Below are 26,224 nucleotides of genomic sequence, written 5' to 3'. Positions count from 1 at the left end.
CTTGCATATTCTGCTCATCTCTTCCATTATTTCTCCAAACAGTTGATCCCTCAATATTGTCTTCCAGTCGTCAGCCTCAATGTCCACCATCTTCAGATCTTGCTTGCAGCTGTCCTTGTAGTGGCACTATGAGCATCAAGCAGATTGCAAGCTGGTGGCTATCTCACAATACAGAAAGTCTTTGGGTTTATGGCTATCAGAATCCCATGAGTATGGCCATGCTGATGCAGACATCATTGAGTGTAGAATGCTAGGAATTTGGAATTAAGGAGTTTGCCCTACCAATAGATGCTGAGGATATAAAAACAGAAATTGCTGGAAATGCTCAGTGGGTCTGGCAGCATCTGTGGAGAGAAATCAGACTTAATGTTTTGGATCCAGTGATCTTTCCTCAGAACTTATGGTAGCTAGGAAAATGTTGTTCTTTATGCAGAGGAGGGGGTAAGAAGTAAATGATAGGTAGAGTTAGAGCCCAAAGAGAGAGATGATAACAGTTGGACAGACATAGGAGTGGATAATAATCTGGCTAGGAGCATGAATAGTTATTAATGAGGACTGTCAGTGGCTAACAATGGATTGTGAGTAATAGCAGACCACATGATAACAAAGCCTGGTGTGTGGGGAGTGGGTGAAGACATGGGAGAGCTCAAGCCCTAAAGCTGTTGAATTTAATATTGAGTCCAGAAGGCCATAGAGTTCCCTAGCGGAAAATGAGGTGCTGTTCTTCCAGCTTTGCTGGAGCACTGCAATAAGCCTGAGATAGAGACATTGGCCAGGGAACAAGGCGATGTGTTGAAGTCAAGAGCATTGTGCTGGAAAAGCACTGCAGGTCAGGCAGCATCTGAGGAGCAGGAAAATCAACGTTTCGGGCAATGTGTTGAAGTGACAGGTAACTGGAAGCTCAGGGACGTTTTGTGGCGTTCAGTGAAGTGGTCACTCAGTCAATGTTTTGTTTTCCCAGTGTAGAGGAGCCTAATGTAAAGGATGGCCCCAAAGATATGCCAGCGAAATTCATCAGCTTTCTCTCATTACTATATAACTATTACATCTCCACCTGAACCAACTTTGTTACAAGCTGAGAGGAATCAGTGTTCATCTGGTTAAGAAGTGTTGACAAGATTCTGGAAATAATGATAGAGAGTGATGATGCTGTGGTTATGTGGAAATTTACATATATTGTACCTGGGGTCATCTGAGCTTTGTAAACTTTTATAGTTTTATTTCAGTCATTAAAAATGTATCTCAAGATCGTATTTGTGTTATTAGAGTCACAGAGGTGTACAGCATGGAAACAGACCCTTTGGTCCAACTCGCCCATGCCGACCAGTTATCCCAATCCAATCTAGTTCCATTTGCCAGCATTTGGCCTATATTCCTGTAAACCCTTCCTATTCATATACCCAATTCAGCTGCCTTTTAAAAGTTGTAATTGTATCAGCCTTCACCACTTCCTCTGGCAGCTCATTCCACACATGCACCACCCTCTGTGCCTCTCAGGCTCCTTTATTCCAACACCAGTGTCTTTTACTTCAACTGATGAAGCAGCAGCATTTCGAGACCTTGTTTATTTATTTCAAATATATACTTTGTTCATAGAAATCTTTTGATATCTATACAATTAGTGATGCCATTCATATATACATTACATGTCTTTACATACAGAGGACAGACTGAGTCATTTGTATATACAAGTTTGTATGTTGATCATCCAGATGTTTAGCTGAGACATCAGCTGAGCCCAATTACTGAGTGGGCCCCCGGTTGTTCTTCGGCAGCAGACCTTATATGGTGGTCTTTCCCCACCGTGCCTTGGTGGCAGCTGCCCCAAGCTTCAGCGTGTCCCTCAGCAGGTAGTCCTGGAACTTGGAATGTGCCAGTCTGCAATACTCAGTCAGGGTCAACTCCTTCAGCTGGAAGACCAACAGGTTTCGGACACACCAAAGAGCGTCTTTCACTGAGTTGATGATCCTCCAGGCACAGTTGATGTTCGTCTCAGTGTGCTTTCCGGGGAACAGACCGTAGAGCACAGAGTCCGACATTACAGAGCTGCTCGGAATGAACCTCGACAAACCCCACTGCATTCCTCTCCAAACTTCCTTTGCATAGGCACATTCCAGAAGGGGATGTGTGACAGTCTCGTCCCCTCCACAGCCGCTTCGAGGGCAGCGTGTGATGGGGCAGAGAGTCCGGGCATGTATGAAAGATCTCACTGGCAGAGCCCTTCCCACAACCAGCCAAGCCATGTCCTGGTGCTTGTTGGAAAGTTTGATACTTTGTTATTTCAAATAAACCTATTGGACTATAACCTGGTGTAATGTGATTTCTGACTTTGTCCACCCCAGTACAACACCAGCAACTCCACTCTACAATACGAGTGGTTTTTCTTGCATTCACCTCCGACTGCAAATGCACCAACTACTTTGCAAGCTCTTTTGCACTGAACCATGACAGTGGCAGGACTTATTCATGGGGAGGTGATTGTTTTTCTAACCATGCTAATTTCTGTCAGCTCTTGCAATGTCTAACTGCTAGACAGACAGTATTTCCTGTTGCATATACTTCTAACCTATTTTGATTACTCTGAGCGAGTATCCAATACTCTCATGTCAAGCGTGGACTAATTAGATACAAAGTAGCTTCTAAATTGCCACAATACGAAGCTCTGTCCCTGCATCAAAGTTACGTACCTCACGCCCTCAATGCATTATCTGGATCGACATGACACCAATTGTTAAAGTTCACTTGAGAATGTAACTGTAAAACAAAAGGCCTGCGATTTACACATGAAAGAACTGAAACCAACATGTTCATTCTAAAACTTGAGAGACTTAACAAACAATCTAGGTCTTTTTCAATGTATGATTTCAGTTACATCACACTGTAACCTTTTGCTATAAATTCTGTGTCTTTTGATCTTATACTCCACAATCACCTGCTGATGGAGCAGTGCTCCGAAAGCTAGTACTTCCAAATAAACCTGTAATAAACTATAACCTAATGTGTGATTTTTAACTTTGCTCCAGCAATCTGACCGTACCTCAGGGGAATTATCATCTCGTGCTAAATTAGAGGTGGGTCAGAGCTCGGATTTATGAGTGGGAGGGGTGCGGATATGTTCCAGGCTTCAGAAATAGCTACAGTTTGCTTCACGTAACATCATTTCAGCAGCAGACATTGGGGACTTTAACTCTACAGCAGATATTTATAAAAATGTGGACCAAAATTAAACTAATATCCTCCAAATATTGCAAAAGCAGAGTAAATTTGCTTAAATCTCGCTCAGACTACGGTGCTTATTCTAGTGGGACTGAGTTTACTGTATGACCTGACTGAACACCAAAGCTGCTGTGCATTCTCTGAGACAATTTCCCTTTAAAAAGTGACTGGAGTGAGCTGTAACTCCACCTCCTTGATTATACTTCCTGTATATTCATTTCACTGAGGCTGGTGAAGGTGCTGTGCAGGCCTTTTCCTCTGAGCTGTTTATACTTTTAGGGTATTTGTCTACATTATGATTATTATTACAAATTCTGGTTAAGTTGAAATGTCCAGGACGTTTTTTGTGGAGTTTCTGCTGTTGCTTAATTCTCTAGGTTATGTTCCTTTCGCTGCGTTAGAAGGCCAGTATTATCTTGATTTTCAGTTTAAACCTATTGCTGAATGTAGCAATGTCGAGCCTATTATCCACTGAACAGAAGCGCACGAATACGACGTTACCCACCGCACTGAAGGTGGAGCTGTTAGGGGAATGTGAGAAGCGAGCCCAATAGCATACATGGAACATGTGCTATTTTCCATCAGGGCCGTGCATTGGAATAGCTTTCGTTTTTAAGCCTAACAGGATGATTCCTGGTAGCTGTGTTTGATTTGCAAAATTCAAAAGATTTTTTTGCTCATGTTCTGAGGGCTTTTTATTTAAAAAGGGATAGTGTCCCTTCACACTGCTGGTGCATACCTTGTTTTGTAGGTGTTTGTGAAACTAACCAGTAACTAGAGACTGTGTGGTCTCACTGAGGTGTCAATGGGAAAACAACATCACCTCACTGCACCCAACTGGCATAATCTCTTCGAATTCAATGTGAGGCTGTTGTACCTTTTGATATAATTATCTGTAGCAACTTCTTCTCTCCCTCCCTCTTCTCCCCACTCCAACCTGCTTCATTCCTTCAGTGAGGTTGTAATGAGAAACAGTGTGGAATCTTGTTGAAGTGTTGGGGGTCTTGAGAACTGGCAGGAGACCCTCTCTATCCTTTTTCCAGGGAAGGCACAGCACAGCTGATGGCATTGGAGAGGGCACTAATGGGCCTGGTTTTAAAAAAAACACGAGTGAAAGTACCTCCCATTTGGAATCTGGTAGCTCCCACGTTAACAGTGCGATGGGATAAAGTACAATGAGTGACTTATGGGTTGGGATGGAGGGTGGGAGTCAGAAGCTGAAGGATTTGGACAGGTTGGGAGATTGTACTCCATCTGCCACTTCTTTGCGCAATGTGGGAAAATGCACTTTGGTAGAGGCATGGACTATTTTCTAAATGGGGAGAAAATGCACAAGTCTGAAGTGCAAAAAGGGCTTGGGAGTTCTAGTCCAGGATTCTCTCAAGGTAAAATTACAGGTTGAATCAGTAGTTGGAAAAGTAAATGCAATGATTGCATTTATTTTGAGAGGACTTGAAAATAAAAGCAGAGATGTACATCTGAGGCTCTGGTCAGACCACATTTGGAATATTGTGTGCATTTTCAGGGATGGCGGGGTGGCTTAGTGGTTAGCACTGTTGCCTTACAGCACCAGGGACCCAGGTTCGATTCCAGCCTTGGGTGACTGTGTGAAGTTTGCACATTCTCCCCGGGTCTGCGTGGGTTTCCTCCCACGCTCCAAAGATATACAGGGCAGGTGAATTGGCCAAGCTAAATTATCCATAATGTTAGGTGCATTAGTCAGAGGGGAAGGTGGATTACTCTTCAGAGGGTCAGTGTGGACTGGGTGGGCCAAAGGACCTGTTTCCACACTGTAGGGAATCTAATCTAATCTAATATCTCAGGAAGGATGTACTGGCCCTGGAGCATGTTCAGATGAGGTTCACAAGAATGCTCCCAGGAAAAGCTTAACATATGAGGAATGTTTGAGGACTCTGGGATTATATGGAGTTTTGAAGAATGAGGAGATCTAATTGAAACTGATAGAATACCAATTGGCCTGGACAGTGTGGATGTTGTGAAGATGTTTCTGTTGGCAGGAGAGACTAGGACCCAAAGACACAGCCTTAGAGTAAAGGGGAGACCTTTTAGGACGGAGATAACGGGACACTTCTTCAGTCAGAGAGTGATATTCACTGCCACAGAAAGCTGTGGAGACTAGGTCATTCAGTATATTTAAGACTGAGATAGATTGTCAAAGTGATCAAGGGCTACAGAGAGAAAGCAGGAGAATGGAGTTGAGAAATGTATAATCCATGATTTAGTCTGCTTTGCCATTCAATGAGCTAAATGGCCTAATTTCTGCTTTTATTTCTTGTGGTTTCAGGAAGAGAAAGAGGTTGAACACAGTCATCCTTAATTGGCCACTCAATAGCCTCAAATGCCAATAATCATCAGTCCTTCTGCCCAGAACTTCATTCCAGCTGAGGCTGGAAAGAGATGGAATATCAACCCCTGTATAATTAAATCCCACCTTCAAGCTCATATCCCAAGGGTTCTTTTTGCTGCAGTGATAGTGTCTCTCCTTCCTGAGACAAGGGGAGTGGGCTCAAGTCCCACCAGAGGTGTATAATAACATGTCAGATGGTTGATTAGTAATTTTGTTTAAAAAAACTTCACCTGTGGAGTTGTAAAGTGAGTCGGCAATAAGGTGATAGGTACTGGGTATCAAGGCATGTTTGAGGTTATTCTTTTTGGCTTAAAAATAACTTTATTTTCAAAGATCTGAAATTTAAAAATAAAATTTAAGAGAAATGTGGGTATACTCTTATAAGGAACTAAAGTGAGCATTCATGTACAGCAAGGAATTCAGACGTTAAGTGGTGTGTTGGCCTTTATTGAAAGGTAATTGAAGTACAAGTGAGTTGCTTCAAGTTTTGGTGAGAGCACACCTAGATTATTCTGAGCATTGAGCAAAGATGTATTTGCCTTAGAGGCAAAGCATTAAACTTTTACAAGTTTGGTTCCTGGAAAAAGACAATTCTGTTGTGAGAGGCTGAGTAAGTAGGCCCTAACCTTTCAGTCTGGAGTTTAGATGAATGAAGGTGGTAATGGTAAAGGTTCTGAATGGGCTTCACAGGGCAGATATTGAGAAGATATTTGTTATGGCTGGGGTATTGTGAGGAGATGTGCCTTTTAAGAGGGAATTGATCTGTCCTGTTTCTCTTGAAGTATGTTTTAAATCTGGTACCAAGGTGCTTGCACTATGGAAAGCAGAGTAAATAGCTTTAGATTTTTTTAACTTTAGGCAAAAGAAGCATGAATGGATGGAATTAAGCTCACAGAGCTAGGGTTTTCATTTTGTTTTCAGTTATAGAATCATAGAGTCATACAACACAGAAGCAGATCTTTCAGTTCAATGTGTCCTCCCCAACCAGAAATCCCAATCTGACCTAGTCACATTAGCCAGCATTTGGCTGATATCCCTCTAAACCAATCCTATTCATATACCCATCCAAATGCCTTTTAAATGTTGTAATTGTACTTGCCTTCACCACTTTATCTGGCCACTCCTCCTTAGGTGCACCACCTTCTCTGTGAAAAAGTTACCACTCAACTGTTGAAGTTAGGATTTTGGAGTTGAAGCTGTTAGATACAACGCTCTCTCTGCTGATGTTGCAAAAGCCCTCGCTCTCGGTTTTTGCTTGTCCTGGCTGAGAGAGGATCACAAGTGAGGACGATCTGTTTTGCTCAATTTGCCTTTGCTAGCAATGTGTTTGTAGAATGCTGCTATATTGGAACAGTTGATGAGTAGTAGTTAAAATATATATTAATTTAAGTATTTTGTTCGGTTAAAGTTATGACAATTTTTTTTTTGGTTTATAATTTAACTGTGGTGTAAGAATAAAGTGTTTTGCTTAAAACCTAGTAGTTTGACCAATCAACTTGTAGCTGGAATGCAACACCTTATACTTGCATTTAAATAAGATAAAATTTAGAGTCTCGATCTCCTTGATATGTTTTAAGGGTGTTTTGTTTTGGTCCATTACAATATTGAAACATAGAGGCACCGATCACAGGTTAAGAGGCTTACCTTTTTGGACTAAGAGATAAAGAGAACTTTCTTTGCTTAACCAGTTGTAAATCTTTAGAATTCCAGATTTATTGATGCTCCATTGTTGAGATATTTAAAGCTGGGTTGGCCAGGTTTTTGGTGCCTCAGGAAATCAAGTGATGAAGTGGGTGGGGGGGGTAGTTGGAGGTGGGAGCAAGTGGGAAAGTACCTTTCCCACTTTGCATGTTCTCCCCGTGTCTGCGTGGGTTTCCTCTGGGTGCTCAGGTTTCCTCCCACAGTCCAAAAATGTGCAGGTCAGGTGAATTGGCCATGCTAAATTGCCCGTAGTGTTAGGTAAGGGGTAAATGTAGGGGTATGGGTGGGTTGTGCTTCGGAGGGTCGGTGTGGACTTGTTGAGCCGAAGGGCCTGTTTCCACACTGTAATGTAATCTAATTATTTGGTGGAACAGGCTCCAAGGCCACAATGATCTATTTCTGCTCTTATTTCTTACATTTCACCCTTTTACATCTACGTGGGGTAGGAGAGTGGGATTGCAGTATGATTTATTTTTCTCATTCCCATTTTAGGCATCTCCCAGCAGGGAACTTGAGGGCCTCGAACTCAACCTATGAGCAATTCCAGCACTGATCAAGCAAATGTCAGTGTGCAAAATGCACCTCTAAGTTTGGTGCAAATAGTCCTCTGGGTCTTTGACACTAATCAGGACCAGGTTAGTTTAAATCTTTAGGAATTGTTTGCTGCACTGAGTGCCTTGATTGACATTATGCTGCTGATGTAATTTGTTGTGCAACTCAAGAGACTGCTGGCACAGCCTCCAATATTGGTCAATATTTGTAGAGGTTGTTAGTGATAGTGAAGGGTGAGAGATACATGGCACCAGTTTCCATTCTGTTCTTTTATTTTTAGATTACTTAGTGTGGAAACAGGCCCTTCAGCCCAACAAGTCCACACCGACCCTCCGAAGAGCAACCCACCCAGACCTATTCCCCTACATTTACCCCTTTACCTAACACAATGGGCAGTTTAGCATGGTCAATTCACCTAACCTGCACATTATTGGCGTGTGAGAGGAAACCGGACCACCCGGAGGAAACCTGCACAAACACGAGGAGAATGTACAAACTCCACACAGACAGTTGCCTGAGCGGGAATTGAACACAGGTCTCTGGCGCTGTGAGGCAGCAGTGCTAACCACCGTGCCACCCACTGTGTACTCATTAGGCCAGGCAGTACTGGGGTATGGATGAAATATGTTTAAGTTCTGGAATCTAACCACACGCTGTAAATCACAGTAAATTGTTATATGTGTTGCATGGCTGACATTACCAGCTTGTTGGGGTTGTTTGCTGTCACCAACCTTTTCTTATCTGGGTCTAAGTGCCGGCTTGGCTTACAGTGGAAAGGGAAGACCGATACTGAGGCTTGACAAGATGATGTTCTTGTGCAAAACAAGATTGAGGTTTTCAAAGCAACCTGATCAGTTATGTTATTATGTGCCTCTGGCACAGGTGGACTTGAACTTGGGTCTCCTGGCCTCGAGGTTAGGACACAATCTCTGCTTTCAAGAGCTCCCAAACAACATGTTTTTTGCATGACAGCAGTTGAGTACAAATTATGTGGGTAGGTTAGACATTTGTTATTAAGACTATTGGGAGTCCCGTCTTGCCCCCAACAAAATTTGAAGATGTTCTGCCTTTTTCTAATTCTATTCCATCATTGGATTGGGTGAAGCCTGATGCATTCTGCAACATTGACCCTATCTGAACCACTGTCACCGTATGAAATAGAGATTTGCCTTTAATGTTAACCTCAGCAAGTCTTGTATTCTCTACTTTATTGTTTAAAGTTATTTATGATTTGTCACAACTGATAGATCTGAATGTGTTGGTGACTGACCGTTGTGGACTTGTCTGTTGAGAACTGACTGAGATTGTCCGAACTCATTTAAAACTGGGGCCTTGAAGCTTGGTGGAAAGTTATGGAATTGTAGAAAGTAATCCCATGGTCCAGCTTAGTCCTTCACCTTGTATGAACTTTGGGTGAATATCCAGGTACGTTTTGAATATTGAGGATTTCAACCAAACAAAGGATGAACCTAAAACTGTTATGAACAAATTCTTCACATAATGTATTGGTGGATTTCCGGGTAAAATCTTGGAGATGTGAAAAGCTAAAATTAATTGTGAATCAGTTAAAGATAGCAAAGGGAGAGATTTATGGATGGAAGAGTTGTGATGAATTGTTTGGCATTTACCATTAAAAAGTATCTTGTGATCTTGTAAAACGGAATAGTCGTCTATGCTTTTGTCATATGATTCCCAGATGGATTTGGATCCTCATCCTGAGTTTAGTAGGCAATTTGCTAGCTCACTAAACCACCCAGATCTTTGCACGAATCATCACCTAGGAAATTCCGTGTCACTGGTTACTCCCAGGAATACTTTATCATGGTTTAATATATTGTGCCCTGGGATGTATTCTTGGGAATAGAAACCCACCACCTAAACTCTCCTGTATAATGACAGTCACTTATATCGACTAAAGTGTTGAACAGGTATTTTGTGTTCGCCTTCACAGGGTCTGGCAGATAGTACACTGTTGGTAAATGTGAAGTCATTCATTTTGGTAGGAATAACAACAAAATGGACTGTTATTTAAGTGGTGAGAAACTGCAGTATGTTGCTATGCAGAGGGACCTGAATGTTCTTGCACATGATTAACAAAAATTTGGTTTGCAGGTGCAGCAGGTAATGAAGAAGTCAAATGGAATATTGTCCTTCATTGCTAGGAGTTTAAAAATAGTGAGGTTATGTTGCAGCTGTATGGGGTGCTGGTGAGGCCACATCTGGAGTTCTGTGTAGAGTTTTGGTCACCTTACTTGAGTAGGGATGTACTGATACTGTAGGAGGGGCAGAGGAGGTTCTCTACGATAATTCCAGAGATTAGAGGGTTGGTTTATGAGGAGTGATAGAGTAGACTGGGCCTAGGCTCATTGGAATTTAGAAGAATGAGGGGGATGTTTTAGAAACATATAAAACTATGAAGGGAATAGACAAGATAGAATCAGGAAGTTTGTTTCCGCTGGCAGGTGAAACTAGAACTAAGGGATATAGCCTCAAAATGGGGAGCAGATTTAGGCCTGAGTTGAGGTTGAACTTCTTCACCCAAAGGGTTGTGAATCTATGGGAATTTCCTGCCCAGTGAAGCAGTTGAGGTTATCTCATTGAATGTTTTTAAGGCAAAGAGAGAGATTTTTGAACAGTAAAGAAATTAAGGGTTACGATGAGCTGACAGGTATGTGGAGCTGAGTTCATGAAAGAATTCAGGTCAGAATTCAAATGACACCTGGTTATAGTCCAACGGGTTTATTTGAAATCACAAGTGTCAGACACTTTTGATCACCTCCAGAGACTTATTCGACACTCCACTCACACCATTTGTGTGATCTTTTGATCTCACTGCCCATAAATTCTGTGCCTGTGTGCTTCTCTTTACTTCACCTGATGAAGGGGCAGCACTCTGAAAGCTTGTGATTTCCAAAAAAAAATCTGTTGGACTATAACCTGGTGTCATGTAACTTCTGACCTTGTCCACCCCAGCACCTCCACATCAGGATCAGCCATGATCTTATTGAATGGCAGAGCAGGCTCAATGCGCCAGATGACCTACTCCTGCTCCTTATACACTTGCATTAATGTGAAGTTCGGAGTTGTCAGTTATAACACCTTAAGCTCCGTTTAGTTTGGGCAGAAATACCTATATTAAAGTTTATTTTTCATAGAATCCCTACAACGTGAAAACAGATCCTTCGGTCTGACAAGTCCTCACCAACCCTACAAAGAGTGTTTCACCCAAACCCGTTCCACATTAACCCCTAACCTACACATCCCTGAACACTTTGGACAATTTAGCATGGCCAATTTACCTAACCTGCACATCTTTGCATTGTGGGAGGAAACCGGAGCACCCGGAGGAAACCCACAGACACAAGGAGAATGTGCAAACTCCACACAGACAGTTGCCTAAGGCTGGAATTGAACCTGGGTCCCTGGCACTGTGAGCTGCAGTGCTAACTACTGAGCCACCGTGCCATTATGCAGTCAACCTTTAGATCGAATTGTTAATTTTAGTCTGACCTACTTTGCTGTATTTGCACTCTGTCCCTGTAGCTCTCATCACATTCCTCGTAGTTTTAGACTAGAAGTTCGCACAGAACAGGGTCTTTCTCAGTTGGTTCTTTCCAATTTCTGTTTTAACAGCCTTCGTTGACTACCTCCAGATTTTAAAAAAAGTGGAAATGTCAACCGTTACAGATGGAGAAAGATCAACTGAAGTGAGGCTCACATCTGTTACCATTTGTTGTTCTTGAACTGTTGGCATTTCCACAGTTTTTAATATTGGCATAACCAGTCACTGTCACTATCACAATCAGTGAAATCTTTTGCAGTTTCTTTGAAGAGACTGCAAGGTCAGGGAGCTGATAGCAGGGCTGAGGGGTCTGAGCAGGGGAGATGAGACTGAAAGGGACATGGGAAAATAGTAATGAACTTCAGATCACTGTCTATAAAAGACAGATTGTGTTTGCACAAGCACACTTGGTATAAGCAGTGGGAGTTGTCAGCAATGAATGCTTCACTTGGCATTCTGCTACTAATGTGGAGGTGTTAACCTGTTTCAAAAAAGGTGTTAAAACCTGCATTAAAGAACTTGTACCATTCATTTGTTGTATCACCAACAGGAAGTTTGAACATTATACATTATTCTCAATTAGGCATTTGTGAATGGAAAAAAATCTGAATTCCTTAAGAGACATTGAAACTGCAATACAGGGCTATTCATCCAGAAAACTAAACCAGTGATTTAGTGATGCAGTGTACTAAGCTGTGTGGTCAAAAGTTTGGTAAAGATTCTAAAATGTCTGTTCAGGATCGAGGACAATATACACTAATTCCAAGCCTTCTGCTTGCAAAATGTAATTGGGCAATAAACAGATTTGTGTAAACACAGTGGCTGCAGCTCCAAGCCTTGCCATCTCAATTGGGTACACTTGATTGATTGCTGTTATGCTGCCTGTAACACCTGGCCCTGTTTTAAAAACTTCCTCTTCCCCCATCCTGCCTTCACTCCCAAATGTCATTTGAAATTGTCGTTCTTTTACCAGTTTAGCACAAAGGTGCACATTGCCTTGGCCTGCTGCTGAGTTTTTGGGTGAAAGGTGAGGTAAGGTTTATGTAATCTGTAAAATCACTTCTGCAGTGGCTCACCAACCCAAGGCCAAACTCATTCATTTCCTGCGTATCTCAGCTTCATTCATGTTCTTGGTTTCTCACTCGCAATACTAACTTTCCTCGGTGATCCTATTAGATACAGGCTCTTCTTTTCATTTTCTTTAAAAAAAATGGAAAAGCCTCAAGAGTTCTATTCGGAAGAGAGGTTGTCTCCCCTCCCATCCAGTCAGTGAAAGGGTCCTGTTAAAAGAGCACTATTCTTTAAATATTCTGCTTTCATAGTTTTGGCTGTCTCTTGATGGTGACTTCCTAGTCTTGGTAACTCCCCACAATCGAAATAGGGAACTTATTGTGTTGGAAATCTTGCACGTCATGCTGCAACCCATCTCTGATCGGTGCAGTGTTGTGATAGTAGCTATGACTTTTCATTGTTCGGACTATTAGTATGTGACACTGTTGAAAGATCCTTGTTATTAGCAACCTGGATCTTTTGTCTGAAGGAGAAAGCATCAAAAGACATGCGACCATGCTCTCCTTGGCTCAAAACGCATCAGTCTGTGATACTGTAGAAGAGCCATATGTAAAATAGCTCTGAATGATATAATCCAGGGATATCCAACAACTCTTCACAGTACTTGATGATCTTATAACTTAACGACTGTTTTGCCTTAGCTTCCTGAGTTAGCATTATATCACAAAATAAATGATCTATCTCCTTTTCTTACTTTTATTTTGGCTCGTCCAAAAGCATTGCCAAAAAAATCAGTTGCATTATCACTCTGTGCTGTAGACTGTTGTAACTGATATGATTATGAAATTAGATCAAAGTGATAACAAAGCTTGTTGCTTCAGAAGTATGTGGCTGTATATCTTGCTGACTGTTTGTTTGTTTTGTTGTCAGACTTGTCAATTTTTCAATAATTCTCCATTTCCATATCATTAGATTTTTTTTCAAAGATGACCTTTTGATGCTCATCTGCTTATTGGCTCAGTTCCTATTTATGTGGATCCTGGTGTATACCTGATACAAGCAGCAGCAGGAGAGACAGAGAGAGAATAATGTGGGGAGGACATAAAGTGGAAGAACAGGAAATGAACAATAGCTGTTTTTAAAATTCTCACTTTCATAATTGCAGGGACGTTTGCAGCTTTTACCCTGATTACCCAGATCTATTCTACTGGCAAACCGCAGACGTTCACATCAGTTTTTTTATGAGCTGAATGTATGGGGGCTGTGCAGAGTGTGGTATCTGCAATTTACCATCAGAGTAATAGGTATAGTTTTGAAGGAAGTTGTGGTATTGTGAAACTATTTTAATGATCAGAATCCGGACTAGTTTTATGTTCAATATAACTGTCTGTATTAGCGAGAATTATCTCCAAATTTCAGCTTTGAAGTTCCCTCTGAACAAGTCAAATGTTGGGAATTGTGTGCTCAGAGACTCCCCTCCTGACTCCCCAAGACCTGCCTACCATCTACAAGGCACAAATCCAGAGTACGATGGAATGTTCTCCATTTTCTGAATGGGTGCATCTCCAACAACACTCAAAAGTTGACACGATCGGCACAAAGCAGGTTGGCACAACTTACATCGCAGTCATCAAGCCTCCTTCAACAGCATTTCCAAACTTGTGACCTCCAGCACCTAAAATGACAAGGTCAGGATATGGATAGGAACGCCACCACCCTGCAAGTTCCCCTTCAAGTCCCATCCCTGCCTAGCCTAGAATTACAACATCTTTCCTTCACTTCCGCTGAGTCGGACTCCCTAAAGGCACTCTAACCAGAAATATACTTATTGCATAACATCAAGAATACAGCTCGCCAACAGGGGTAATTAGACAGGAACATATATGGCTTTTTTGCCAATGACATTTGGATCCCATGGCGGAGATAACTGGCCAGTTTGTGTTTTTTTTAATTTGTTTCAATGACAGCTGGCAGAATTTAACTGCAATTAGGTCGGAATTATAAAGAGAGTTTCAGGAATGGTGACCATCAATTGTTGTAAAGCCCCTTCTGGTTCATTTAATGTCCTTTAAGGAAGGAAATCTGCCATCCTTAGCTGGTCTAACCAAGATGTGGCAATCCAGACACACAGCAATGCCGTGGACTTGTAATTGCCCATTGAAATGGCCTAATGTGCCATGCAGTTCAGGGACAAATAGGGAGGAGCAGCAAAGGTTGGTTTTTGCAGTATCATCCACATCCCAAAGAATATATTTTTAAAATTGAGATAATTTATTTGTTCACAGGTTGTGGGCACGGCTAGTTCTGGAGCACAAGTCTTCAGTACTATTTCTGTTGATTGCAAATTAAATATTTGGCATCAGTACCCCTCTGCAATTAGTCAACACTATCCACCAATTGTGAACATGACTATAGATGATATTTGTGAGGTGCCACACAATCATTCTTTGATATCACCAAAGCTATGTGAGTTACATTAGTCATTCACTGTCTATTGTGTTTGTACCAACAGCTTCGTAAGGCTCCAAAACTGGATTGCTCAATTAAGTTTCCACTGACACCTGCAAATACAGCATGGCAGAGGTTCATTCTGATTGCCAGAGACAGTTTCAGGCAGCTGTCTCAGTCATCCAGGCCTTGCCAAAAAATGGTAAGTGTCTTTTGTTTTTTCCCGACCTTAGTGCTGTTATAGAAATGGTGTAAGATGAAAGCCGTATCACAATTTTTTTCTCTCTCATTTATTTTCTACTTCCCTACTTTGCCTCTGAAGCCATTCTTCCTCTGAGAGGTCTACCAGGCTATCTACTCTCCAGTCTCTGCTAGGGCTGAATACACTAGTTCTACATCTATTTTCAGGGGGCAGCTACTCATTTCATTTTTGAAGAATGAGGATTGGACAACCATCTGTTGATCACTTGCCATGTTTTTAAAAGTGGCATCCTTATGAGCATATTCTAACATAATTGAAGCTGGAATAAAAACAGAAATTGCTGGAGAAACTCAGCAGGTCTGACAGCAGCTGTGGAGAGAAAGGATAGTTAATATTTTAGGTTCAGTGACCCTTCTTCAGGACTGATTGTAGCTAGGAACAGGTTGATTTATGTGCTGAAGGTGGGGAGTGATGGAGGAAGAGTAAATGATTGGTGGAGATGGAGCCCAGAGAGAGGGAGAGAGAGAGAAAACAGCAGTTAGACAGATAAAGAAATGAGTGAAGGTCAGCCTGGGAGAATGAGTAGCTGACAATGGGGAACATTAGTAGCTTACAATGGGATGGTTGCAGTAGTAGTCCATGTGCTGACAAGGCCTGATGTGTTGGGGCTGGACATGGATGAAGGTGGTCAAGCCCCAAAATTATTGAACTCTAAGGCTGCAGGGACCTCACAGGATTATCAAAGCTGTTTTGCACAGTCTTCTATAGAATGATCCTATCCCTGTCCTGTTTTGGGCACATTATGGCAGTCATATGTGAGAGACTCAGGGATGAATCACAAGTTTTTCCTTTTGTTCTTTCATCAAATGTGGGTATTACTAGCAAGATGCATCCTTAATTGGGCAACTGTCTGTGTGGAGTTTGCACATTCTCCTCATGTCTGTGTGGATTTCCTCTATGTACTCTGGTTTCTTCCACAATCCAAAGGTGTGCAGGTTAGGTGAACTGGCCATGCTAAATTGCCCATAGTGTTCAGGGATGTGTCGGTTCGGTGTTTTGGTCAGGGTAAATGTACAGTAATAGAGTAAGTAATGGGTCTAGGTGGCTTCCTCTTCAGAGGCTCGCTATGGACTTGTTGGGCCAATTGACCTGTTTCCACACTGTAGGGATTCCATGATTCTATAATTTCCCTTGAACTGAGTGGTCTGCTAGGTTACCGCTAGTTAAGAGTTAGTGAGTTTTGAGAAGATTTGTAGCTCAGGTTGAGGATCTGGACGTAGGTTTGCTCGCTTAGCTGGAAGGTTCGTTTTCAGACGTTTCATCACCATACAAAGTAACATCATCAGTGAGACCTGCAGGGAAAAAAAAACTAGACAGACTTTAGACAAAATAACAACTTAGAAGCATGAATTAAAAAAACTTATCTGACCAACCCTTAACAGACACTGAAAAAGCCATCTTAAGTAAGAGAATGAAATTACAGCTTTCAGGATGCGGACAAGAAAGATTTCACAGCATTAGAAACAACACTGGAAAACAACCAACTCGGAGGAAACTCAGCAAACCATCAGACAGGCAGTTGCACCAGCATTAAGCAGGAAAAAGAAAGGAAACACTCCATACTCAAGAAAGGATAGTGCTAGAAAGACTAAACAAAGATAAAAACATTGTTATCCTACCTGCAGACAAAGGACACTTGACAGTCATTTTAAATCAAAGAGACTACATTGAGAAAGCGAACGCACTACTTGCAGATACCAACAAGTGGCAATAGGCCCGACCCCACAACTAGAGAACCAAATTACAGCCCTACTCCAGAAACTTCAGAAATCTAGAGAAATAAATAAGACCCACTTCCAAAAAATGAAACCAGATAGATCCAACACCCCACACTTCTACAGATTACCCCAAATTCACAAACCAGGACCCATAGTTTCGCTACCTGGAACACCTACTTACAGATTGGCCAGGGAGCTACACCAAAGACTAAAACACTTGGAAGACTTGCGCCACTCCATCCACTCCACAGAAGAATTCCTGAAGACCATCAAAGACACCAAGATAGAAGAGGATGAAATAATGGTCTCCTTTGATGTAACAACACTGTTACATCCATCAACACCAACCTGGCCAAGGAAACACTGACTGCACTATTAGAAGAACCAAAGACACATACATCAAACACCACCAACTTCATCAGCAAGGACAGTACCATCAAGCTTGTGGACCTATACTTTACGACTCACTTCATGTTCAACAACAAAACTTATAGACAAACCAATGGAACACCCATGGGATCTCTGATATCAGGGTTCTTAGCAGAGACAGTAATGCAGAGACTTGAACAAGCAGCTCTGCCAATCATTCAACCCAAACTTTGGGTCCGCTACATTGACACATTTGTCATCACTGAACGGAACATTTAGAGGAAACCTTCGTGACCATCAATAAAAGAGGATGAAAACAACAACAAACTGCCATTCCTAGATGTCACAGGAAAGCAAACAACCAATGGGGAACTTCAAACCAGCATTGTCTAAATATTGAACTACAGAAGCAATCATCCCAACACCCCACAAACGAAGCTGCATTAGAACATTATTTCAATGAACTACCACACACTGCGGCACAGAGGAATTCTGCAGAGCAGAGGAAAATCACCTATACAGTGTATTCAAACAATGGGTACCCAATGAACACAGTCTGCCAATTTCTCAGCAACAAACCCCAACAAGCAGACAAAACAAGTTCAGAAACTTTAGCCACTCTCCCCTATATCAAAGACATCTCAGAAATGACAGCCAGACTACTCAGACCTCTTGGCGTCATGGTAGCCCACAAACCAACTAACACACTAAAACAGCAGCTAATGAACTTGAAAGACCCATACAAACAACAAGCAAAACTAATGCCATTTACAAAATACCTTGCAAGAACTGTAACAAATACTACATTGGACAAACAGGCAGAAAACTAGCCACCAGGATACAATGAACATCAATTAGCCACAAAAGGATATGACACACTCTCACTAGTATCCTTACGTACAGATGAAGAAGGACACCACTTCGACTGGGACAACTCATCCATCTTAGGACAAGCCAAACAGAGACACACGCGAGAATTCCTAGAAACATGGCATTCCAGTTGGAATGCCAATCAACAAACATGTTAACTTGGATCCCATTTACATCCCCAAGAAAAAGAACAAGAAATGACATCACCAACCCAAGGAAACCTAAACACACACACACACACTTCATCCAGAAGCCCACTGATGATGTTACTTAGTATGGTGATGAAACGTCTGAAAACGAACCTTCCAGCTCAGCAAGTAAATCTACATCCAGAAATTAAGAGTCAACCATGTTACTCTGTGTCTGCACTCTCATAGACCAGGTCAAGACAGCAGACTTTGCCAGAAAGTCAAGTTGGTTTTTACAATAATTAATCATGGTTGGCATAATCACCATTAAGAAACTAGCTTTATATTCCATGTTTCTTGATTGCATTTGGATTTTAACAAGGAGTGATTTGAACTCGTGCCCCTTGAGCATTAACGTAGACCTCTGGATTACTGTCCAGTAGTGTAACCACTATAACATTGTCTCCTCAACCTTTCATGTCTGAAAACATTAGGTTTTATCCGTTGTATCCCTCTGGCGATTTGGCTAAGATTTCTCTACGTGAGAAATTTAGACATCAATGATGGTCCTTTTTGGTCTACGAAACAAACTGTCAATCAGTAATTTTCTTGGGCTATTAGAAATGGGGGAGAAATGGTTATTTTCACTGGCATTGGTAATGAGTGTTATAGCTCTCTCTTCGGTTATAATTGGCTTCATTGTCAATTGAAAGAAAAGCTCACTTTTACCATTTCCTGCTCTCTGTGTGCACAGCTTATATGACCTCTATCTTTATTTAGTAGCTTTTTAAGTTTAATAAAATGCCCCAAGATAAAACCGAGACCTTTTTACAATTAAGTATGACACTGCGCCATGTGAGACAATTGGGAAAATGATCTAAAGCTAGGTCAAAAACATTTTGTGGAGCGTCTTAAAGGTGGAGAGTGAGTTAGAAAAATGTCAGGGATGAATTCAAGAGTTTTCTATCTAAGCAGCTGACATGATGTCCACCAATTGTGCAGTGATTAAAATCAGAGATACACGAGAGTGAAATTGGAAAGGCGCAGCCATTTTAAAGGCCTGGGGAGCTGGAGAAGATTTGAAGGGTCATGCCATAGAGCAGTTTAAAAACAATGATGTAAATTTTAAATTCACAGTCACCTGGGAACCAGCCTAGGTCAGTGAGCACCGTGATGGTGAGTGAGCAACACGGGAGGCAGAAGTTTCGAGGATTTTTAGTATATGGAGGGTTATATGTGGGAGGGCAGCCAGGACTATGTTTAAAAAGTTAATTCTTCCTTCCTTGCTAGTCGCCAATGGTGTGTTGAATGTTTTTGTTTGCTCTTGGCTGCCTCTTTCCTCTCTCGATGCCCTTTTGAAAAATTGCTCTTTGGTGCCACCTCTGGGCTTCAGGTGCAAGTATGCTTAAACCTGGCATTTCCACTCCCTCTCATCAAAAAAGATCAATACCTGGGCAACATCAGATGAACTAATGGAAAAGATTGACTTTTAAACAAAATGAGTTACACTCAAAATCAATGCACGTGTTTTACACCATCTTTTAGATATTGTTAATCAGCCTGTTCAGGGATGCTTAGACACCCCTCTGGAGCAGCTGGGGTTTGAACCCAAACCTACTCAGTTTACTAGGTCAATTTTCATATACAAATCTGGACCTGCCGCACTCCTGGATAACATGAAGGCTTTTCAAATTCATTCACACTCTCTCTCTTTCTTTCTCTCTCACACACACACACGGAGAGAGTCAGTTTCAAAGCTTTCTTACAATCCCAACTTATGTTATTTATTAAGAAACTGTTAAGTGTACGCTAATGAAAGTTGTAACTGGGTCAATTGCCCAGGTTACTGCTCTAAAATAGATCAAATTTTTAAAAATAAATAATTGTAGCATGATTTGCTTGATTAATTTTATCTTCGTAATTGGCCAAATTATTTCTATTTGAATCTTGAACTGCAACCCAACTTGCACAATTTTTTGAGTAAATTATTGGTGTATTTTCCTGATTCCATCTGTGCTGTTCAGGTTCTGAATTTCTCACCTGAAGGGCATTTTGGGTCAACACTGTTTCAAGAAAGCAGGTCACCACCACTTTCTCAAGGGCAACTAGGGATTGGCAATGCAGAGGAACCTCTGTTATCCAGCATTCGATTATCCGAATATCGGATTATCCGGCAAGATCGCAGGGTCCCTATGCTTGGTTAAACTGTTATCCGTCATTCCCTTATCCGGAATTTGATTAACCGAATGGAATATTCCCCACCCGTGTCCTTTGGATAATCGAGGTTCCTCTGTAAATGCTGGCCCAGCCATCAATGTCTATATCCCACAGCTGAGTAAGAGATGGTCTGTATTTGATTGTGAGAGACTGTTAGCTGGTGGTGTTGAAGAGAATTCACAGCTTTTATTTTATGGTTCCCTAGTGCAGGTTCGTAGCTTCTTGAAAGTGTAGTCACAGGTAAATAGGATAGTGAAGAAGGCATTTGGTATGCTTTCCTTTAGTGGTCAGAGTATTTGAGTACAGGAGTTGGGAGGTCACGTTGCGGCTCATCAGGACATTGGTTAGGCCACTGTTGGAATATTGCGTGCAATTCTGGTCTCCTTCCCATCAGAAAGATGTTGTGAAACTTGAAAGGGTTCAGAAAAGATTTACAAGGATGTTGCCAGGGGTGGAGGATTTGAGCTATAGGGAGAGGCTGGACAGGCTGGGGCTGTTTTCCTTGGAGCGTCGGAGGGTGAGGGGTGACATTATAGAGGCTTATAAAATCATGAGGGGCATGGATAGGATAAATAGACAGTTTTTTTTTCCCCCTGGCGTGGGGGAGTCCAGAACTAGAGGGCATCGGTTTAGGGTGAGAGGGGAAAGATATAAAAGAGTCCGAAGGGGCAACTTTTTCACGCAGAGGGTTGTATGTGTATGGAATGAGCTGCCAGAGGAAGTGGTGGAGGCTGGTACAATTGCAACATTTAAAAGACATCTGGATGGGGATATGAATAGGGAGGGTTTGGAGGAATATGGGCCAGGTGCTGGCAAGTTGGGACTAGATTGAGTTGGGATATCTGGTGGGCATGGACGAGTTGGACTGAATGGTCTGTTTCTGTGCTGTACACCTCTATGACTTTAGTACACTAGTAGGTCTCCAGTCTTCCACTGCATTTTTTTTATGTCAATGAGACAGTTAGTGTATGCAGTAGTGCTGATAGTGAGTGGCGGAAACCCACTGGAGTTGGTTTTCTTTAGAGTACAGAAGGCTGAGAGGAGACCTGGTTGAGGTGGACAAGTGTAAAGATAGGGAGCACCTTTCTACTTAATCGAAGAGACAGTATCCGGGGCCACAGTTTTAAGGTAAGGAGCAGGAAGCTTTGAGGGGAAAGTGTTTTTCATCCAGAGGATGGTGGGTATCTGGAATTCACTGCCTAAGCGGGTGGTAGCGGTGGAAACCATAAAAATATTTAAAACTTATTTAAATGAACATTTTAAGTGCCATAGCACGCATGCCTAAGAGCCAATGGAATTAGACTGGATGGATTCTTGATGACCAGCACAGACACGATCGGCTGAAGGGCCTTTTGCCCCCCTGTTAAAAGCTCTGTGCCTGATTCAGATGACAGTTCTTCCTCTGTTTCTGATGTTGGGGGTTGAAGCCTCACTTCAGGACCTGTCCAGAAAAGTCAAAGCTGCCACCTCCAGTGTAGTGCAAAGGAACACTGCACTAAGCGGAGGTGTTGTCCCTTCTGTGAGATAAACAACATCAACGATTTATGTTTATACAGCATCTTTAACATCACAAATTGTCCTGACATGCTTCGTAATGAGCATCACAAAGCAAGATTTAACATCTGTCCTCTCTCGTAACGATTTCAAAGAAGGGTGCTTGAGTTCTCCCCAGAGTTCTGGTTAATATTTATTCCTTAATCAAAATGACAAGAAAGCAGTTATCTGATCATGCTCACCTTGTGTTTGGGAGCTTGCTGTGTGCACATTAGCTGCAGCATATCCTTCATGACAATATTTGCATCTTACAATTGCACTTCACAGTCAGCAAAGTAATTCTGAAACTTGGAGACGCTGTGCAGTTATAAAAAGTGTAAAGTAAAGGCTAGAGTTTCTTTTCTTTGGCCAGTCACCTACCAGAGTGAAGGTGAAACAAAATACAGAAGTTCATTCTATAAAGACAAAGGATAGATTCATCTTTCAGAAACTTCTTTCAGAACTGAATGAAAGCAATCATGAAATGGAAGCAGTCAAGTTGAATGTGACAGAGGAAAATCACAAGCATTTTTGTTTGTTTTCCTTTAAACCTTCCTAGTCCGTCAGGCTTGAAAATTGGAACAACGAGAATTTACACAGTTTTCTGCTGAATGGAAGGCATTAGAGAAGGTGTCGAAAAAATATTCTGTGGCTGCCTCAAAGTTTGAGAATATGTTAGAGGAGCTGCAGCTAATATCTTTCCAGATGGAAAGGCTGAGAGGACGTTTGACGAAAATATTCAGCATTAAAATGGAACCTTGAATGGCGCCCCATCCACCACTTTGAACATTCGCTCCCCTCCCAGCCTCCTGCCTGTCCCTCCTGATGCTGCCTGCCTTAGTGTGTTCTCCCAGCCTCCTGCCTGTCCCTCCTGATGCTGCCTGCCTTGGTGTGTTCTCCCAGCCTCCTGCCTGTCCCTCCTGATGCTGCCTGCCTTGGTGTGTTCTCCCAGCCTCCTGCCTGTCCCTCCTGATGCTGCCTGCCTTGGTGTGTTCTCCCAGCCTCCTGCCTGTCCCTCCTGATGCTGCCTGCCTTGGTGTGTTCTCCCAGCCTCCTGCCTGTCCCTCCTGATGCTGCCTGCCTTGGTGTGTTCTCCCAGCCTCCTGCCTGTCCCTCCTGATGCTGCCTGCCTTGGTGTGTTCTCCCAGCCTCCTGCCTGTCTACTTTAGATTCCAGCTGAAAATGTGTTGCTGGAAAAGCGCAGCAGGTCAGGCAGCATCCAAGGAACAGGAGAATCGACGTTTCGGGCATAAGCCCTTCTTCACTGTCTACTTTAGATTCCAGCATCTGCAGTTTGTTTTTGACTCAGAGCACGATGATGGCAAATTTGATCTTGGCTTTCAAATGACAATGGGATGATTAGTTGAAGTTTTTTTTTAAAATGCAGAGCTGTAAGGAAAAGGCTACCTGCCTATCTCCTTTTCCACCTATCCACTCCACCCTCTCCTCCCTGACCTATCACCTTTCATCCCCTCCCCCACTCACCCATTGTACTCTATGCTACTTTCTCCCCACCCCCACCCTCCTCTAGCTTATCACTCCACGCTTCAGGCTCACTGCCTTTATTCCTGATGAAGTGCTTTTGCCCAAAACGTCGATTTCGCTGCTCCTTGGATGCTGCCTCAACTGCTGTGCTCTTCCAGCACCACTAATCCAGTAACTGTGTGTACTTTCTGACTAACACTTGCAGAGGGCCAGTGTGTATATAACCAGCTGAATGGCTTCTTGTGTTGGAGCTATTATCTGATTCCTAACAGTAGCAAATGTAAATGTCAACATCACAGGGGAGCTTTACATGAATGCCAAAAGAAAGGAAGAAAACAGTGACTGTATCTTTCATAAACCATTCCTTAACTCTGCTGTGGAGAGTGGGCAGGCGCTTTCCATTTTAAACTGATAAATAGACACCAAATAACTATGTCTACACCCAGTGCGCACACATTATGAGCCTTATCATTTTCATCATTCTAAAACTGGAAATGGAGAGATTGCAAGTCTGAGTTTGACCACATGATGTCACCAGATTATGTTTTATTTAGAGTAGAAACACCAGGTTGAGTTCTGCACCTCCAGCTGCTATTGCTATAAATGAAAAAAAGCATTGAGCGATGTGATCCGAGTGGGTGTCCAGGTTCTTCACACAAGCTCTTGGTGTTTAGTGTTCCACATCAAGTTAATTTAAAATGTTCACTCAGAGAGCACTGAAAGTGACAATTTGCCTCAATTTCGCCCACGTGCTAGACTACAGAACAAAGGCCTAACACCTGAGTGTGTACATTGTTAAATAAAGTAGTAGGGACTGGAAAGGGTTGATTGGCATTACAAAGTAAGCTCCACCCCCTCAGAAAATGAAGGACAGCTCCTGGTAGGACATAACTGGTTCTCCGTGTGTTCAGCAGAAGTTCAGTGGTTATTTGTCATGTTAACAGCACGTTACTAAAGCAATAATGTCTACTTACTCTTATGTGAAGCCTGATGGTGTCTACCTATCTGTTTAAAATGGAAACTGCCTGCCCACTCTCCAGAGCATTGTAGAATTACGCAATGGTTTTATGAAAGACGCAGTCACTACTTTTTCCTTTCCTTCGGCTTCATATCAAAATAGGTCATACATTTCTGACATAATTTAACCAGCTATTAATGTGTAATAAACCTATTTACTGCTCAACAAGACCAAGATTACCTTCTGCTAAGATCTTGCAGAGGTAATTGTCTCCACATGGTATCAGTAACTTCGACTAATATCAGTTAAGAAGGTTTTGAGGCAGTAAATCTACCCAAGACATCTGAGATTGTATCTGGCAGCGTAAGACATAAGCACTTCCATCAATGATTGCTTCACAATCTTGATAAAACTGAGGAAGGAACATCAGCTTAATCCTCTTGCTGAATCAGAATGTATATAATTAGCATGGTGAAAATAAATACTTAGTTTGAAAGAGTCTCAACACGTTAACTGCCTCTGTATCTCATAATTGTTCACCCCATCATCAACACCATCTAAAACTCCACGTGATAACAATAATGGCTGGGCTAGAGTTTCTTCTGGGAGAAAATTTGTGTGGCTCAGAGGCCAAACTACCACAAGCATTCATCAGTTTAAAAAAATTTGTTGCATTGTAGCATCTTCCTTTCTCTCCCCCCTTTACATTCTTGGCTTTCCTGCTGGTCTAGTCAGCCAGTAACTTGGAACTGTTTGACAATAGTCACAGATGAGGTGCCCGAAGACTGGAGGTTGGCAAACGTGGTGCCACTGTTTAAGAAGGGTGGTAAAGGCAAGCCAGGGAACTATACACCAGTGAGCCTGACCTCGGGCGTGGGCAAGTTGTTGGAGGGAATCCTGAGGGACAGCATGTACATGTATTTGGAAAGGCAAGGATTGATTAGGGATAGTCAACATGGCTTTGTGCGTGGGAAATCATGCCTCTCAAACTTGAATGAGTTTTTTGAAGAAGTAACACAGAGGATTGATGAGGGCAGAGCAGTAGATGTGATCTATATGGATTTCAGTAAGGCGTTAGACAAGGTTCCCCATGGGAGACTGATTAGCAAAGTTAGATCTCATGGAATACAGGGGGAACTAGCCATTTGGATACAGAACTGGCTCAAAGGTAGAAGATAGAGGGTGGTGGTGGAGGGATGTTTTTCAGACTGGAGGCCTGTGACCAGTGGAGTGCCACAAGGATCGTGCTGAGTCCTCTACTTTTTGTCATTTACATAAATGATTTGGATGCGAGCATAAGAGGTACAGTTAGTAAGTTTGCAGATGACACCAAAATTGGAGGTGTAGTGGACAGTGAAGAAGGTTACCTCAGATTACAACAGGATCTGGACCAGATGGGCCAATGGGCTGAGAAGTGGCAGATGGAGTTTAATTCAGATAAATGTGAGGTGCTGCATTTTGGGAAAGCAAATCTTAGCAGGACTTATATACTTAATGGTAAGGTCCTAGGGAGTGTTGCTGAATAAAGAGACCTTGGAGTGCAGGTTCATATCTCCTTGAAAGTGGAGTCGCAGGTAGATAGGATAGTGAGGAAGGCGTTTGGTATGGTTTCCTTTATTGGTCAGAGTATTGAGTACAGGAGTTGGGAGGTCATGTTGCGCCTGTACAGGACATTGATTAGGCCATTGTTGGAATATTGCATGCAATTCTGGTATTGGAAAGATGTTGTGAAACTTGAAAGGGTTCAGAAAAGATTTACAAGAATGTTGCCAGGGTTGGAGGATTTGAGCTATAGGGAGAGGCTGAACAGGCTGTGGCTGTTTTCC

General features: G+C 42.3%; 1 protein-coding gene and 1 pseudogene across 5 annotated transcripts in view; both read left to right on the top strand.

Annotated features, from left to right (window-relative positions):
• The first annotated feature begins 3,436 nt into the window (after positions 1-3,436).
• acbd4 (acyl-CoA binding domain containing 4) overlaps positions 3,437-26,224 on the top strand; it is a 118,736-nt gene continuing 95,948 nt past the window's right edge. For 2 of the 5 annotated variants that reach the window (XM_043675059.2, XM_043675062.2), the window contains exons 1-2: positions 3,437-3,496; positions 14,923-15,060. In XM_043675059.2, coding sequence (XP_043530994.1) covers positions 14,985-15,060 — 76 coding nt within the window. In that variant the 5' untranslated portion in view covers positions 3,437-3,496; positions 14,923-14,984. Of the gene's footprint in view, positions 3,497-6,719; positions 6,866-7,801; positions 7,921-14,922; positions 15,061-26,224 lie in introns of those variants that run through there. The other 3 variants (XM_087977853.1, XM_043675060.2, XM_087977854.1) reach the window with 3 other exon arrangements.
• Positions 15,105-17,486, top strand: LOC148141779 (uncharacterized; annotated as a pseudogene).

The sequence above is a fragment of the Chiloscyllium plagiosum genome, unplaced genomic scaffold, assembly GCF_037043375.1.
Source record: "Chiloscyllium plagiosum isolate Xiang-an unplaced genomic scaffold, Cpla_swu_hap1 HiC_scaffold_32, whole genome shotgun sequence".
Taxonomy (NCBI): domain Eukaryota; kingdom Metazoa; phylum Chordata; class Chondrichthyes; order Orectolobiformes; family Hemiscylliidae; genus Chiloscyllium; species Chiloscyllium plagiosum.
Note: the sequence above shows the minus strand (reverse complement) of the source record. Positions and strands in the feature narration are given on the sequence as shown.